At 42.3% G+C, this 16,351-nt stretch overlaps 1 protein-coding gene and 1 pseudogene across 2 annotated transcripts; both read right to left on the bottom strand.

The window, feature by feature from the left end:
* Window positions 1-4,236: 4,236 nt before the first annotated feature.
* On the bottom strand, window positions 4,237-8,625 carry LOC145503051 (uncharacterized). Its single transcript, XM_081482477.1, has 2 exons — window positions 7,416-8,625; window positions 4,237-5,443 (listed from the first exon to the last, which is right to left on the bottom strand). The coding sequence occupies exons 1-2, from the start codon at window positions 7,876-7,878 to the stop codon at window positions 4,584-4,586; spliced, it is 1,323 nt and encodes a 440-aa protein (XP_081338603.1). The 5' UTR covers window positions 7,879-8,625; the 3' UTR covers window positions 4,237-4,583.
* A 2,408-nt stretch (window positions 8,626-11,033) lies between these two features.
* Window positions 11,034-15,263, bottom strand: LOC145502244 (5-aminolevulinate synthase, non-specific, mitochondrial-like; annotated as a pseudogene). The gene is made up of 8 exons (XR_014051297.1): window positions 15,248-15,263; window positions 14,939-15,082; window positions 14,144-14,387; window positions 13,528-13,661; window positions 13,354-13,391; window positions 12,899-13,213; window positions 12,247-12,609; window positions 11,034-12,135 (listed from the first exon to the last, which is right to left on the bottom strand). The product of XR_014051297.1 is annotated as a 5-aminolevulinate synthase, non-specific, mitochondrial-like (transcript).
* Between the last annotated feature and the right edge of the window lie 1,088 nt (window positions 15,264-16,351).

Genomic DNA, 16,351 nt, shown 5'->3' with positions numbered 1-16,351 from the left:
AATTATTTTTCCTCTCTCCATTTTACCGAAAACCAAGGCTATCACGGGTTAGTTCAGAATCCCCCGGACTGGAAAATATCCCCCAAGTTGCTGGATATCGAGCCAAAGTTTGTCAAAATCACGCTGCGCGTAAGGCGGTGTGGCCTACTTTTTCATCGTCAAATGAAGTGGGGCTATATTTCGGCCCAGAAGCTCAAAACCGAGCGTTCAATTATTTTTCCTCGGTCCATTTTACTGAAAACCAAGGCAATCACGAGTTAGTTTAGAGTCCCCGTGACTGGAAAATATTCCCCAAGTTCTCGGAAATCGACCCAAAGTTGGTCAAAATCACGCTCCGCGTAAGGCGGTCTGGGCTACTTTATCAGTCTTAAATGAAATGGGGTTATTTTGGGGCGCAGAAGCTCGAAGCCGAGCGTTGAATTATTTTTCCTCGGTCCATTTTACCAAAAACCAAGGCCATCACGAGTTAGTTTAGTGTTCCCAGGACTGGAAAATATCCCCCAAGTTCCCGGAAATCGATCCAAAGTTGGTCAAAATCACGCTGCGCGTAAGGCGGTCTCGCCCACTTTTTTAGTCTTAAATGACGTTGGGCTATATCTCGGCCTAGAAGCTCGAAACAGAGCGTTCAATTATTTTTCCTCTGTTCATTTCACCGAAAACCAAGGCTATCACGAGTTACTTTAGAGTCCCCGGAACTGGAAAATATCTCCCAAGTTCCCGGAAATCGACTCAAAGTTGGTTAATATCACGCTGCGCGTAAGGCGGTCTGGGCAACTTTTGAAGTCTTAAATGAAGTGGGGCTATATTTCGGCCTAGAAGCTCGAAACAGAGCGTTCAATTATTTTTCCTCGGTCGATTTCACCGAAAACCAAGGCTATCACGAGTTAGTTTAGAGTCCCCGGGAGTGGAAAATATCCCCCAAGTTGCTGAAAGTCGACCCAAAGTTGGTCAAAATTATGCTGCGCGTAAGGCGGTCTGGGCTACTTTTTCATCGTCAAATGAAGTGGGGCTATATTTCGGCCTAGAAGCTCAAAAGCGAGCGTTCAATTAATTTTTCTCGGTCCATTTCACTGAAAACCAAGGCCATCACGAGTTAGTTTAGAGTCCCCGGGACTGGAAAATATCCCCCAAGTTCTCGGAAATGGACCCAAAGTTGGTCAAAATCACGCGCCGCGTAAGGCGTCGGGACTACTTTTTCAGTCTTAAATGAAGTGGGATTATTTTGTTGCCTAGAAGCTCGAAAGAGAGCGTTCAATTATTTTTCTTCGGTCCATTTTACCAAAAACCAAGGCCATCACGAGTTAGTTTAGTGTTCCCGGGACTGGAAAATATCCCCCAAGTTGCTGGAAATCGACCCAAAGTTGGTCAAAATCACGCTGCGCGTAAGGCGGTCTCGCCTACTTTTTCAGTCTTAAATGAAGTGGGGCTATATCTCGGTCTATAAGCTCGAAACCGAGCGTTCAATTATTTTTCCTCTGTCCATTTCACCGAAAACCAAGGCTATCACGAGTTACTTTAGGGTCCCCGGAACTGGAAAATATCCCCCAAGTTCCCGGAAATCGACTCAAAGTTGGTTAATATCACGCTGCGCGTAAGGCGGTCTGGGCTACTTTTTAAGTCTTAAAGGAAGTGGGGCTATATTTCGGCCTAGAAGCTGGAAGCCGAGTGTTCAATTATTTTTCCTCTGTCCATTTGGCCGAAAACCAAGGCTATTAGGAGTTAGTTTAGAGTCCCCGGGAGTGGAAAATATACCCCAAGTTGCTGAAAGTCGACCCAAAGTTGGTCAAAATCACGCTGTGTGTAAGGCGGTCTGGGCTACTTTTTCAGTCTTAACTAAAGTGGTACTATTTTTCGGCCTAGAAGCTCCAAACCGAGCGTTCAATTGTATTTCCTCGGTCCATTTCACCGAAAACCAAGGCCATCACGAGTTACTTTTGAGTCTTCGGGACTGGAAAATATCCCCCATGTTCCTTGAAATCGACCCAAAGTTGATCAAAATCACGCGTCGCGTAAGGCGGTCTAGGCTACTTTTTGAGGCTTAAATGAAATGGGGCTTTATTTCGGCCTAGAAGCTCGAAACCGAGCGTTCAATTATTTTTCCTCTGTCCATTTTGCGGAAAACCAAGGCTATGACGAGTTAGTTTAGAGTCCCCCGGACTGGAAAATATCCTCCAAGTTCCTGGAAATCGACCCAAAGTTGGTCAAAATCACGCTGCGCGTAAGGCGGTCTGGGTTACTTCTTCAGTGTTAAGCTAAATCCTTCCAAGGAGAAAAGGAGGCTACATCCGTTCAAGTTCTTTTTAGTGCTGGGGTATAGTAGAAGAGAGAAGGAGGCTATTAGGGAGGCTATACCATGAAATACGGTGAATCCGTTAAATTGTAAATAATTTTAACTTTTGCTAAGGTATGTTTTATTGTGTAAATAGTGTGCCCAATAAGTTTTTCCAAGCTAAATACTATTGACACTTAAATAAAGTCTTTCATTCATTCGTTCGTTCGTTCGTTCGTTCGTTCGTTCGTTCGTTCGTTCGTTCGTTCGTTCGTTCGTTCGTTCATTCGTTCATTCATTCAATCCCCCCCGCCTGGAGAAAAGGAGCCTACTTCCGTTCCAGTTTTTTTTTTTTAGCGGGGGGGGGGGGGGGTATAGTAGAAGAGAGAAGGAGGTTATTAGGGAAGCTATAACGTGAAATACCCCGAATTTCCCCAGGGAGAAAAGGAACCTACTTCTGTTCGAGTTCTTTTTAGCGGAGGGGTATAGTAGAAGAGAGGAGGAGGCTATTAGGAAGGCTATACCATGAAATACGGTGAATCCCACCAGTGAGAGAAGGAGCCTACTTCCGTTCAAGTTCTTTTTAGTGCTGGGGTATAGTAGAAGAGAGAAGGAGGCTATTAGGAAGGCTATACCATGAAATACGGTGAATCCCACCAGTGAGAGAAGGAGCCTACTTCCGTTCAAGTTCTTTTTAGTGCTGGGGTATAGTAGAAGAGAGAAGGAGGCTATTAGGAAGGCTATACCATGAAATACGGTGAATCCCACCAGTGAGAGAAGGAGCCTACTTCCGTTCAAGTTCTTTTTAGTGCTGGGGTATAGTAGAAGAGAGAAGGAGGCTATTAGGAAGGCTTTACCATGAAATACGGTGAATCCCACCAGTGAGAGAAGGAGCCTACTTCCGTTCAAGTTCTTTTTAGTGCTGGGGTATAGTAGAAGAGAGAAGGAGGCTATTAGGAAGGCTATACCATGAAATACGGTGAATCCCACCAGTGAGAGAAGGAGCCTACTTCCGTTCAAGTTCTTTTTAGTGCTGGGGTATAGTAGAAGAGAGAAGGAGGCTATTAGGAAGGCTATACCATGAAATACGGTGAATCCCACCAGTGAGAGAAGGAGCCTACTTCCGTTCAAGTTCTTTTTAGTGCTGGGGTATAGTAGAAGAGAGAAGGAGGCTATTAGGAAGGCTATACCATGAAATACGGTGAATCCCACCAGTGAGAGAAGGAGCCTACTTCCGTTCAAGTTCTTTTTAGTGCTGGGGTATAGTAGAAGAGAGAAGGAGGCTATTAGGAAGGCTATACCATGAAATACGGTGAATCCCACCAGTGAGAGAAGGAGCCTACTTCCGTTCAAGTTCTTTTTAGTGCTGGGGTATAGTAGAAGAGAGAAGGAGGCTATTAGGAAGGCTATACCATGAAATACGGTGAATCCCACCAGTGAGAGAAGGAGCCTACTTCCGTTCAAGTTCTTTTTAGTGCTGGGGTATAGTAGAAGAGAGAAGGAGGCTATTAGGAAGGCTATACCATGAAATACGGTGAATCCCACCAGTGAGAGAAGGAGCCTACTTCCGTTCAAGTTCTTTTTAGTGCTGGGGTATAGTAGAAGAGAGAAGGAGGCTATTAGGAAGGCTATACCATGAAATACGGTGAATCCCACCAGTGAGAGAAGGAGCCTACTTCCGTTCAAGTTCTTTTTAGTGCTGGGGTATAGTAGAAGAGAGAAGGAGGCTATTAGGAAGGCTATACCATGAAATACGGTGAATCCCACCAGTGAGAGAAGGAGCCTACTTCCGTTCAAGTTCTTTTTAGTGCTGGGGTATAGTAGAAGAGAGAAGGAGGCTATTAGGAAGGCTATACCATGAAATACGGTGAATCCCACCAGTGAGAGAAGGAGCCTACTTCCGTTCAAGTTCTTTTTAGCGGAGGGGTATAATAACAGAAGGAAGGAGACTATCGTATTAGGGCTGAATTAGAAGGTAAAACGCGCGTTGCCTGCATCATATCTGGTCTCAGACCGGCTTTCATCGTAATAGAGGCCTATAGATTGGACTACCAGTACGAGTTTGAGTACGAGTACGATTTTCGAATTTCAAACGCTGCGCTTATCAGTCAATAATTGTCTTGATATTTGTTTCTTTCCTCCAGAGACTCAAAGGGGTTTTTTTTCGGGTGGGGAGAATCCGCTAAACGATATGAGTGCAGGCCCAGAGTTAAGTTACGTCATGCGCCTGCACTCACGTCACACAGCGGCTTTATATAACGGACGTTTTGAGCCTCTGCTGAAGAGAGAGACGATATTTGTTACGAATTAAGTTTTAGGACATTGTTGAGTTCGCAACATCAGAGCTGCAGTGTTTATCTGTTGTCCAACCTGATTTCTGCGGATATCTGGTGATGCACTGATCCCGTAACTCCAGGTCATAAACGCAATGTTTCTTTAGGTGTGGTTCGACATGAAGTCCCAAGAAACCGGCTGATAGTTTGCCCAATCCGTTTCCGATAGTGAGCAGTCCTAAGGCAAATTCTCTTTGCTTCGGCTCAGAAATTACTTCAGAAACGGTGTGAGCAGAGTTCACATACATAGATCCCGCTACAAACCCCTCCGTGATACAAAGAATAAGTATGATGCTCACATGAGGTACAAAACGAAACCACGAAGCAAAAACAAAGAAGAGAAGATGTCCTATTTCTATCAGAGCAAGGATCCAGGTCTTCTTGACGCGCACGTAAGGGATCACTTTTGAGCAGGTGCAGGAGAGGAAGAAAATATGGGACCTACCGAGGAACTTTCCCACTTGATAGCACACGATGTAGTATTGATAATGATCCCTTGGGCTGAACGAGGCGTTGGAAAACGTAATGGTGGTAATAATGGCTTGATTTGAGAGATACTCTGCAAAGTACGTTAGAAACAGGTAGATGATGTATGGCAAAATCTGCTTCGCGACTGAGAATTTCTCATTCCAAGTTAAGCTGTTCTGAAAATTTCCCTCTGGTTCATCAGTGTTATTTTCGCTTGATGGCAACTTTTCGTAGTTGACATTTCCACGTTCTTTCGTCTTGCCGTTGATATCATTCTTTTCCAAGAATGCGTACATTAATAAAACGAGAAACGGCCAAGGAATAGTTGTTGACATGGCTATTCGTGGAGGCAAGCACACCCAGGTGGTGAGCGCTGTAAGACAAAAAGAGAAATTCATCTGGTTAATAAAGATTTCCCAGCTTAGCTAGGAAAAAGCATATCCAGGGACTAACTCATGTAAAATTGCAAACTGAATGGCTTAACTATTCCATGTTCTATTGACCTTTAATAGGCTATCGGAGTGTGCGCGCAGTTTTGTTCTCTCTCTTTCCCGTGCTATATAGAAGTTGAACCCCTATAAGGGATGGCGAATGGTCCTTCAAAAGCCATGAGTCTCGAAAACGTTTCGCCAAATTTCACGAGTCTCACAGTCTTGTTTACTCATCGGTTATGTGCGTTTTGCAGTCTCCATTTTTGCAGAGATAAGAAAGTTTCGAAGAACCGATTTGTTTGTTGTTTTTACATATAAATGACGTTTGAACGTCTTAGAACCCAAAATTTTCGAGTTCGCATTTAAAACACTCTGAAGTCTCGGTCCCGCAATTGAGGAAGTCAAAATGTCTCAGACTCTCGCAAAGAAAAACGCTCGCCTAGCTTTCTCGTAAAGCCTCGTATTTACCATTCACCACTCCTCCTATATAGCGGGTGGAAAGGAGAGTTCAGGAAGTGTACTGGGACGTATTTAGCCCGGTATTTAGTCGAGTATGGGCCGCCCTCGAAAAAGAGCCACAGACGAAAGAGAAAATTTTAATAAGCATCGCCCTCGCCGGAATAAGTGCTGCGTCCAAAACAACAAAACAACAACAAAGAAGCCGGATTGTTGTTTGTATGCCAACTTTACGTCACCTTTACGCACAGTGGCGAATATGTGTTAAGTAAGATGACCTACTTTAGGAGGTACTTTAATTTTCCGTAAATAACCAATGCGCAATTTAATATTGAACATTTAAGAAACTGTTCAATATTTCAGAATTTCCGTGAAATCCAAATTCTCCTTGGCAGAAAATGACGCACTTATGAATCATGGAAATCTCCATGTCGAGCAGTGTCCACTTGCTGTTCGCTAATCAGTTTATAGTACCAACTACAAGATATATAGAAAAAGAAGCAAATTGTATCAGTATTATAAACATTGATACATTAAGGAACTTAAGCAGCGACGGCGACGACGCCGAGGACGACGCTCAGTGAAAAAATGAATTTTTATTTTACAAGCGAAATTCGCAATTGTCTAGATCTGTACAGTACGTCAACGGCTCTTAAAACTTGCTCAGGCTAAATATGCAATGACAGCGTTCAAGTCCAAATGGAAACACGAAAAAATAGTCGTCGTCGTCCACGTTCCTTAGACGACGCAGAACTTTGTCATTTCACGTTGTTGTTTTGTAGAGGACGGCAAAGAAATGTACAAAGATTTATAACGCACGTGCACAGCTATTGTTTTGCTCATTAAACCTTTTCTTTGGTGACGTTTTCGTTGCCGTCGTCTTCGTGGTTTGCTTAAGCCCGGTCCTCACTAGCGACGCACGCATAAGCGTAAGAACAAAAAGAGCTTATGCTCTAGTGAGGACAGTCACCACATAAGCATAAGCATAAGCATGAGCATAAGCATAAGAATATCAAAACCTTGCGTTCTTCTTATGCTTACGCTTATGCTGATGTCGTTATTGTGTCCAGTGAGGACATGTTGGCATAAGCATAAGCATAAGCATAAGCATAAGCATAAGCATAAGCGTAAAAGACTATCAGCCAATCAACGAGCACTTCATGCTCGTGTCAACATGTCCTCACTGAATGTAAGAAGAACACTTACGCTTATGCATATGCGGCGGCTGTCCTCACTAGCTTCTTATGCTTATGTTTATGTGTAAGGATTGATTTTGGTTACTGCAGAAACTAAGAAAAGACCCTCATCATACCTACAGAGTCAGCTCAGCTATTTCTAAAGTTGAACTAAAAGTGATGTCGTTAAGTATTTACCTATCTGACTAATTACCCTTGCAAAAGTATTCCGCACGTTATAAATTCAACCGAACTTGGCCCAAAATTAAGCGTCTTTACTAACCTGTGTAATATAACGGTCCAAGGAGTGAAGCAACACCTATCCCCGCCACAAACGCGCTGACAGTGACTTCGTGATAAGATGCAGTCAAGGCTAGGAATGTAATCTCGCTGAAACTCACTCCCGATTCAATAACACTAATACCAAACAACCGCCAGTGAACATTTTGGACTGCTACAATCACGATTAATCCTGTCACTAGCAAGAACACCACAACACACGACTTGTGTAAGTAAGAACACTTCTGAAGAAACCACGGAGCAGTTGTCTTCACGCCTAGCACTGGTATAGCGATAGCAATGATGACAATTGTAGTAGGAATAATACTGCCGGCCAACACGTCCTCGGCCGCTGCCAGGGAAATTTCATCATAAATCAAAGATAATACTCCCAGCACGAAGAAACAAGCGATGTTTCGTGTGCTCTCTTTAGAATTACTTGTCGTCTTGCCTTCTGCTTTGTCCATTATCTTCTAAAACTCGTTCTTCTAAGACTTCTAAGCTGCGAGCAGTTGATATCATCAAAACGGATGGTAATTTATTCATGTTACAGAAGAACACAAGTCAGATCACATCTTGTGTATATTAGCTTCACAATTTGCAATTCATGCATAATTTGTACGCTGCACAATTCGCAGCTTCCCCTAGGGGACCATCGCCGGGGCAACCATGGGGACTTGGGTGAGAATGTGCGACAAACATCACTTTTTCTTACAGAAATCAGTACATTTTAAACACCCAAAAATATCTGATGCGTTTAATTTCGGAGATATCATTTACGATGTCCATGTTCTAAGCACTTTCACTCCAGCAGTTACATACTTTGAAAGATTAACACTACCAAACTTTACAAGTAATGTTACAATACTGGTATCACAAATAATGCCCAGAAGTCTCCATGGTTTAATAGGCTACCATAGCAAAGATGCAACCCGTTAAAACACGTACCCGGCCTTAGTTTTAGCATGCAACTTTTTGCAAAGTGTAATCAAATCCTGTAGTGTGGGTTCAGAACCACCCTAAATTTTCGAAAATTTGAGATGGGTATGAATAATCCACGTCCACCCAACAGAATTTTTTTACACTTGGCAAAACGTTGCATCTCAACATGCTTAAAAATTGACTCTGAAGATCCCTATCACTACCAATAATGCTCATTTCAGACTAGACATGACTATTTAACACAAAATCAACGTGTTCGCTATTTAGGAGGTTGACGCTTTAGCGCAGTATCAACGCTTGCAGTATTCAGTAAAGTTAGTTGTACCTGGCTGTTAAACACAAAATCAACGTGTAAATGTAAATAAGATTTCATTATTGTGTATATAGATTTAAGTTTAACTTTAAACCTCCTAGTATAGTATTTTACTGTTTCTGAAAATATCCAATCAAAGCATTGAAGCATTAAACATTTGGGTGGTTTAGTAGGATCCAGGACGGAGAACTCCCAGGTAAAAGGGACGGGGGTGCTCGTGGGAAATTTTGTAAAAAAACTTCCTGTTTTGTGGGCGTGGCCTGAAATTTTTTCCTCCCTAAGAAGTACCAGTTCTAAAGCAACACATTACCTCCTGTCAATTTGTTTTCGGTTCAATACCCTAAAAGGTAGCGAAAAAGCTCCCGCTGTGGACCTTTTGAGGCTGAGCACCCCACGAGGTACCAAAACCGCTTTTTTAATCCCTCAAAGTTACGACGAGTACCCCCGTCATTTTTATATTGGGGTTTCCCCCACCCCCCGCCCCCTGGAGAGGGATGACTTTATTACAAAATTCGCCGTTTGCCGCGAGACAGTTCTCGCTATTAAACCTGTCGTCGTATTTTCCCTCTCGTGAAAATACGCTCTCAGGAGCCGCGGTTGAAATATGTCTTCAATAAAATCAGGTTTGTGCATTGGGGAAAGAAAGTAAGCCCAGAGACGATTTCTCTGCCTCCGAATAAACTTTGTGAAAGTTGAATCTTGACATGCTGATGAATACAAAATGAGGGTCACTGTACTTCTTTTCGAGTTATGAGCACTGGAATTTAATTTTAAGGGTGTTTTAAACAGGCCACGCTGTTAACACGGTAACTCCGTAATTTCATGGAAATAATCAACCCATGTGGAGAAATGATCCCCGACTCATTCGTGGAAACCGTAGTAAGCCATGTTGAGCGCCAGCTTAGCTAAATTGGAATATTTCCCACTCTCCTTCCTCCCCAAGAATACAATAGGCCATCTCCCGAGTTGTCTAGTGCCTCTGTTTCAAAACGAGTCTCCGTGCAAAACCTTTCATATGAAAACGAGTTTGATTTGCATGTAAATGAACCTGTAGGCGAAAATATTTCATTTGAATGGTTTCGCACTAAGACTCGTTTTGAAACTGAGGCAAAAGGCAACTCGAAAATGGCCTATTATATTAACCCAGGTACTCTTTTATTTTTAATGAGAGATGTTTCTGGGTAAGGTAAAATCCCCTCCCCGCGTCCGTTGGGGGTGTGGTTTATTCTTTAGTGTTTACATCATTTCGAAACAGTTTTTTCTTTTACCGTTTTCACCCAAGTTAGGGGAGGGGATTGAAAAGAGAAATGTGGTGAAAAACAGTCGAAAAAAGATGGAGAAGGGTCAGGGATTTGGTTCTTGGAAGAAACAGAAACCGCTGCAGAAGGAAAAACATACAAGAAAGGAACTGATGGTCCACGTTAAGTGAAGGGCGTGTGATTACACTACATCATGCAAGGTGATAGTAATCACTGTATGAGGCATCCAAATTCCATTTTAACAATACATTCGAGATGCTCATTTAATGCAATTTTTATTCTACACCCCAAGACTAAATACAGTGGTTTGAGTCTAGAAGTTTCACCTCTTAAGATGACTAGAGGTACAAATAGCTCCCACCATATTGTAAGAAATACTTTCAAACCCAACACCATATTGAAATCAAGTCCAAATTACGAAAACACAGATAAGGGTCAATTTTTTTTCTATTCTATCGACAAATCCAGTTGAAAGCAACTTCTCCCAAATGACTATCTCCCTAGTCTTGTGTATTCTCAGGTTGATTTTATATTTAGAAGCGCCACAGCTACTTAATGCAACTCCTAAACATTCGTCGATCGCTCGTAGCTCCTTTAAAACGCGTCTCCCATTTGATACTTTCTCCCCGCGATTCGATAAAACTCTCTTGAAAATTCCATTAGGTAGCTGTGGTACTGTATTCAACTAAAAAAATGTTTACAGAACCACATATCTGCTACGGTTACACCACGTAAAACGTGCAACTAAATTTGTTAACTAACTATTTTCCACAATGCTAAACAGCACTGGAAAAAATAAAGGCTCCCTGAAGCCTTGATTAAAGTCTTTAATGGCATAAAGGCAGTCACTCCACACATCTTGAACTTGAGCAGTCGAAATACTGCGCAAAATGTCTTGCATATCCACGAGAAATTCGCATTTGGTTAGGGTCTATAACAATACTCTTGCCCTTCACTTAATGTGGGGGAGGGGCGTGTCACATTCCTCATGCGGGCTGCACTCGGAAAAGTTGAGAATTCCGTTAAATAAACCATGAATTGATGGTAAGCAGCCATCGTTGGGCAATGAACACAGAACAGTGTTTTGGCATCAGGACACGATGTGTCAAAGTGCAATGAACATCAGATACCAGGTTGTTTAGCTTCGTATTCTGTGTATATGTAGGTGTTACTAGTCATTGTGGTAACACAGTAAAGCCTCATGGCATAAGGGCAGTCAGGATTGTTAACCTTCCAAGGCAGATTTCAATGACCCACTTGGCTTTCGGTAGTCATCAACAGTGAGGCATAAAGGCAATAACCCCCACAATAGCAGATCTCCACGCTATGTAGAGATCTTGCATCTAGGCAAGACCAAACTTATAGTTCGTATTGGCATAAAGGCAGTCACCCACAGTAAAGAAAAATAATGAAAAATTTAAACCTATGATAATTCTCTAAGAGTTTTGATGGCATAAGGGCAGCATCCCTCCCCCCCTCCAAAAAATGAAAACAAAACAAAACAAAAAAGATAGTTAGACTGTAGAGGTTTGAGGTTTGTTCCATTACCAACACAATGAGCAAAAAACAAAGAGAAAATAAAGGAAAGGAAATTCCAGAACAGGAAAGTCTAAGGCCGGCAGTTCTCAACTGCACAAGTTTGTTGTTTTGGTGGAAATTGGTGAACGATCAGGGACATCTACAAAAGCATTGATACACTGGAAACAACCAGGCCACAAGTGGAAGAAGGACAACACTAGACAAAGAACACACAGACACATCTACACGAGTACATAATGATTATTTCAATTTCAGCAGAAATTACAATTTGAAAATTAAGATTAATTCCATTGTGCAAGATTCTCAGAAGTGAGAACCACACAAGCCAACTGGAGACATTGATTTGGAGTGCAACCCTGGTCAACACTCTAGGCGCCGACCTGAGAAGCATATTTGTTGCAGTCGAGCTCCTTATAAGTGATGCAGCGCTCCTGACAGTCGCATTCAGTGGTGCAGACTGGGGTCAAGAAACCCATATCGTTGTCCTGCCAGACCTGGACCAAAGCATCGACGAACTTGTCCATCATCTTCTCATTGTGCTCAGGAGTTGGTGCAATGCGCAGCCTTTCCTTGCCACGCTCCACTGTGGGATAGTTGATGGATTGTACGTATATGCCATGCTTGGTCAGCATATCATTGGAGATGGCTGTGCACTTTGCAGCATCCCCAACCTGTGAATATTGAGATCAATTTCATTTTGTTAGACAAAAAACAGCAATTACATGTTGTTAAGTTTGTAAAAAAATATATATATATATACTGCTCAACACTGAAACACTTACGTGCACTGGGATGATTTGGCTTGGTGCGTACACCACAGGGAGACCAGCACTGACAAGCTTGTTCCTTAGAGTGCGCACAATACTCTGATGTTTCTCGCGCAGGTGGCGCCCTTCGTCACTAGCCAGAATATTAACAGACGTTATGGCAGAGTTGACAGTGACTGGTGGCAAAGAAGTGGTGAAGATAAAACCTGATCCATAGCTGCGGACGTTGTCGACAAGGGCTGCAGATGCAGCAATGTACCCACCAATCACTCCAAATGCCTTGCCCAGGGTTCCAGTAATAATGTCCATCTTGTCCATAACATTGTCACGGTCCCCAATACCTGCACCACTGTCACCATACAGACCCACTGCGTGAACCTATCAAACCCCAACATAACTTCATTCAGTGCAAGTCCAATAAACACAATTGGTTCTCAATTTAGAATTTAGACCAAGGCATTTCATGAATGTATGCTTTATTAGTGGAGTACTGAAAACATTGTCAACTAGTAGCCCTGTAACATCAAGCAATTCTTTTTGCAGCTCATTTTGACAGGCATTTCGGTTTAACACAAGATGTACAAACAAAAATGCTATACATAAGTAGAAGAAGACAAATGTAACCTCAACTCATTGCTACAAAAATGTACAATTCTGAACTACTCACCTCATCAACAAAAGTCAATGCCCCATACTTGTGTGCAACATCACACAGCTCCTCCAATGGACACACATCTCCAGTCATGGAATGCACAGTTTCAAAAGCTACAATCTTTGGCACATCAGGGTCTGCCTGTTCTAGAAGCTGTTCCAGGTGTTCCACGTCATTGTGACGGAAAATGAATTTCTTAGCTCCACTGTTCCTGATTCCCTGGATCATGGAGGCATGGTTACCAGCATCAGAGAATATCAAGCAGCCTGCAAATGAAATAATGAATGCAATTACTATTCAATATGCTATTAGAGCGGTTTTCAATTGAGTGTGGAAAGTAATTAGACAATTACTTTGGTTTTGGTTTTGGTTTTACTTCAGTTTGAGGTTGGCTGAGTAGTCTAACTGGTAAGTAATTGGTTTGGTTTTGGTTTTCTGACACTCAATTGAAAACTGCTCTATTACCTGACAACAACATCCACAATAGCAAATATAGAAAATTTATGGTCTAGCAAAACAATAGCAAAGGAAAAAAAAAAAATAAAAAGAAACATGCATTTTTAAGAATGCATTAATGTGAAGAAAGATGAGAAAATAATCTACCTGAGAAAAATTGACCTACTTTTCTGTCAAAAATATAATACAAGACGTGAAAAGCAGGGCAGCCTCCTTCTTGTGTATCTCTGCCAGCTTTCTCTCCAATTCCTCATGATAGCTGCTTGTACCCGAGATGTTTCTGGTACCTCCAGCACCTACTCCATGCTTATCAATGGTTTCCCTGTAGATACATGTACAAAAATGTTGTGTTATTCAATACATGTACAGGTAGTTTCACCCTGCATGAGTGATGGAGATCTTAGTATTCCTTGTATGAGGTATCCTACACTATAACAATTAACACGACTGAGGACACTCCTTTTGTTTCCCTTCAGGAATTGTCCTCTTACTAGAGGTTACAAATTTGGTATGAAGATAGCCCTTAAGTCGAGGTTACAAATTTGATGGTCTGTAGCCAAGACAAGTACTCATGTCATTTACAAAAGGGATGCTCTTGCCAAGTCAAAAATTTATGTTCATCTCTTGCCAGGACCATAACTAGAGAGACAGCATGGTCTAAACTGTTTTAAGCATACATTGTAATTTATCTCTTTTCCATCATTGTAAATGAACAAATAAATGTTACAAAACACCACTCCTGAGGTTGTTGTTTCTGGTGAAGTTAAGTCAAAATGAACACTCCTGATAAGTTTAACAGCTCACCTTGCAGTTTTCAAAACCTCTGGATGTCGGCTCATCCCAAGATAGTCATTGCTGCACCACACTGTCACATCCTTGCCTTCAAGGGAGTTGCTCTAATCTTTGGCCTGCGGAAATGTCTCAGTCAAACGGTTCACCCTCTTAAAAATACGATACGTATTGTCTTGCTTCTTCTTCTCAATCTCACCCAAAAAGAACCGCTCATAGTCAAAGTGGGACTGGAATGCCTCAATGTTAGGTGCAGGGCCTGTATAAAGGAATGATTCACTTTGTAACCAAAGAAACAGCCAATGCAACAAACAGTGCACTATGCCAATAATTCTTTGAACTAGAATGAAACCTGAAACCTACGTGTATAGTAAGCATTGAAACACACTGTTGCTGGTTATTTGGCAAATATATTGAATACAAGTCTACCATTGTGTTATTGGCCTTCCTGTCAATAGGCTACTTCCGAGCTACCTTTTCTCTGCGAGTCAAAACGAGTCTTTGTGCAAAACCATTCATATGAAAATGTGTTCTGCCTACATGTTCAGTTTCATGCAAATCAAACTCATTTTCATATGAAACGTTTTGCGCAAAGACTCATTTTGAAACAGAGGTGCAAGGTAACTCAGAGATGGGCTATTCACCCTCTTAACTCTACCGCAGTGGTTCTATAAAGGTACTTTTCCTTCCAAGATTGTAACTGGGAGGATACTGGCCCTAGTAATATTCAGTAGACGCTAAAAAAAAAACAATCCTGAAAATAAAGTGATAAAAAATTTTCAGTACAGACCCAAAGACAGAATTTAATACCTTGGACCCCAAGAGGCATAGTGACCATCTGCCGCACACCACTGGGCTGGGGAAAAACATTTCCCACCTTCATAGCAGGGGTTGGATGGATGTTCTTCACAGCATCAACAACTGCCTTGCCACTTGAGAAAGGGCACTTCCCAGCTGAAATATCCCCCAAGTTCTCGGAAATCGACCCAAAGTTGGTCAAAATCACGCTGCGCGTAAGGCGGTCTGGGGTACTTTTTCAGTCTTAAATGAAGTGGGGTTATTTTGCGACCAAGAAGCTCGAAAGAGAGCGTTCAATTATTTTTGCTCGGTCCATTTTACCAAAAAGTAATGCCATCCCGAGTTAGTTTAGTGTTCTCGGGACTCTAAAATATCCCCCAAATTGCTGGAAATCGACCCAAAGTTGGTCAAAATCACGCTGCGTGTAAGGCGGTCTAGGCTACTTTTACAGTCTTAACTAAAGTGGGACTATATTTCAACCTAGAAGCTCCAAACCGAGCGTTCAATTCTTTTTCCTCTGTCCGTTTCACCGAAAACCAAGGCAATCACGAGTTAGTTTAGAGTCTTCGGGACTGGAAAATATCCCCCATGTTCCTGGAAATCGACCCAAAGTTGGTCAAAATTACGCGTCGCGTAAGGCGGTCTAGGCTACTTTTTCAGAGTTAAATGAAGTGGGGCTATATTTCGGCCTAGAAGCTCCAAACCGAGCGTTCAATTATTTTTCCTCGGTCCATTTTCCTAAAAACCAAGGCCCTCACGAGTTAGCTTAGAGTCCCCGGGACTGGAAAATATGCTCTTAAGTTCTCGGAAATCGACCCAAAGTTGGTCAAAATCACGCTGCGCGTAAGGCGGTCTGGGCTACTTCTTCAGTCTCAAAGGAAGTGGGGCTATATTTCGGCCTAGAAGCTGGAAAGACAGCGTTCAATTATTTTTCTTCGGTCCATTTTACCGAAAACGAAGGCTATTACGAGTTATTTTAGAGTCCCCGGAACTGGAAAATATCCCCCAAGTTCCTGGAAATCGACCCAAAGTTTGTCAAAATCATGCTGCGCGTAAGCCGGTCTGGGCTATTTTTTCATTGTCAAATGAAGTGGGGCTATATTTCGGCCTGGAAGCTCAAAAGCGACCGTTCCATTAATTATCCTGTGTCAATTTCACCGAAAACCAAGGGCATCACCAGTTATTTTAGAGTCTTCGAGACCTGAAAATATCCCCCATGTTCCTGGAAATCGACCCAAAGTTGGTCAAAATCACGGGTCCCGTAAGGCGGTCTAGGCTACTTTTTCAGACTTAAATAAAGTGGGGCTATATTTCGGCCTAGCAGCTCCAAACCGAGCGTTTAATTATTTTTCCTCTGTCCATTTCACCGAAAACCAAGGCTATCACGAGTTACTTTAGAGTTCCCGGGACTGGAAAATATCCCCC

Source organism: Orbicella franksi, chromosome 11 (assembly GCF_964199315.1).
Source record: "Orbicella franksi chromosome 11, jaOrbFran1.1, whole genome shotgun sequence".
Lineage (NCBI taxonomy): Eukaryota > Metazoa > Cnidaria > Anthozoa > Scleractinia > Merulinidae > Orbicella > Orbicella franksi.
The sequence above is the reverse complement of the archived record's forward strand: the minus strand, read 5'-3'. Positions and strand labels throughout refer to the sequence as shown.

Bases quoted from the DNA above. Each gene is read 5' to 3' on its own strand.
- LOC145503051 (XM_081482477.1), bottom strand. From the start codon at position 7,878: ATGGACAAAGCAGAAGGCAAGACGACAAGTAATTCTAAAGAGAGCACA. The intron at 5,444-7,415 runs GTTAGTAAAGAC...TTTGTCTTACAG, and splicing joins TGGACCGTTATATTACACAG to CGCTCACCACCTGGGTGTGC.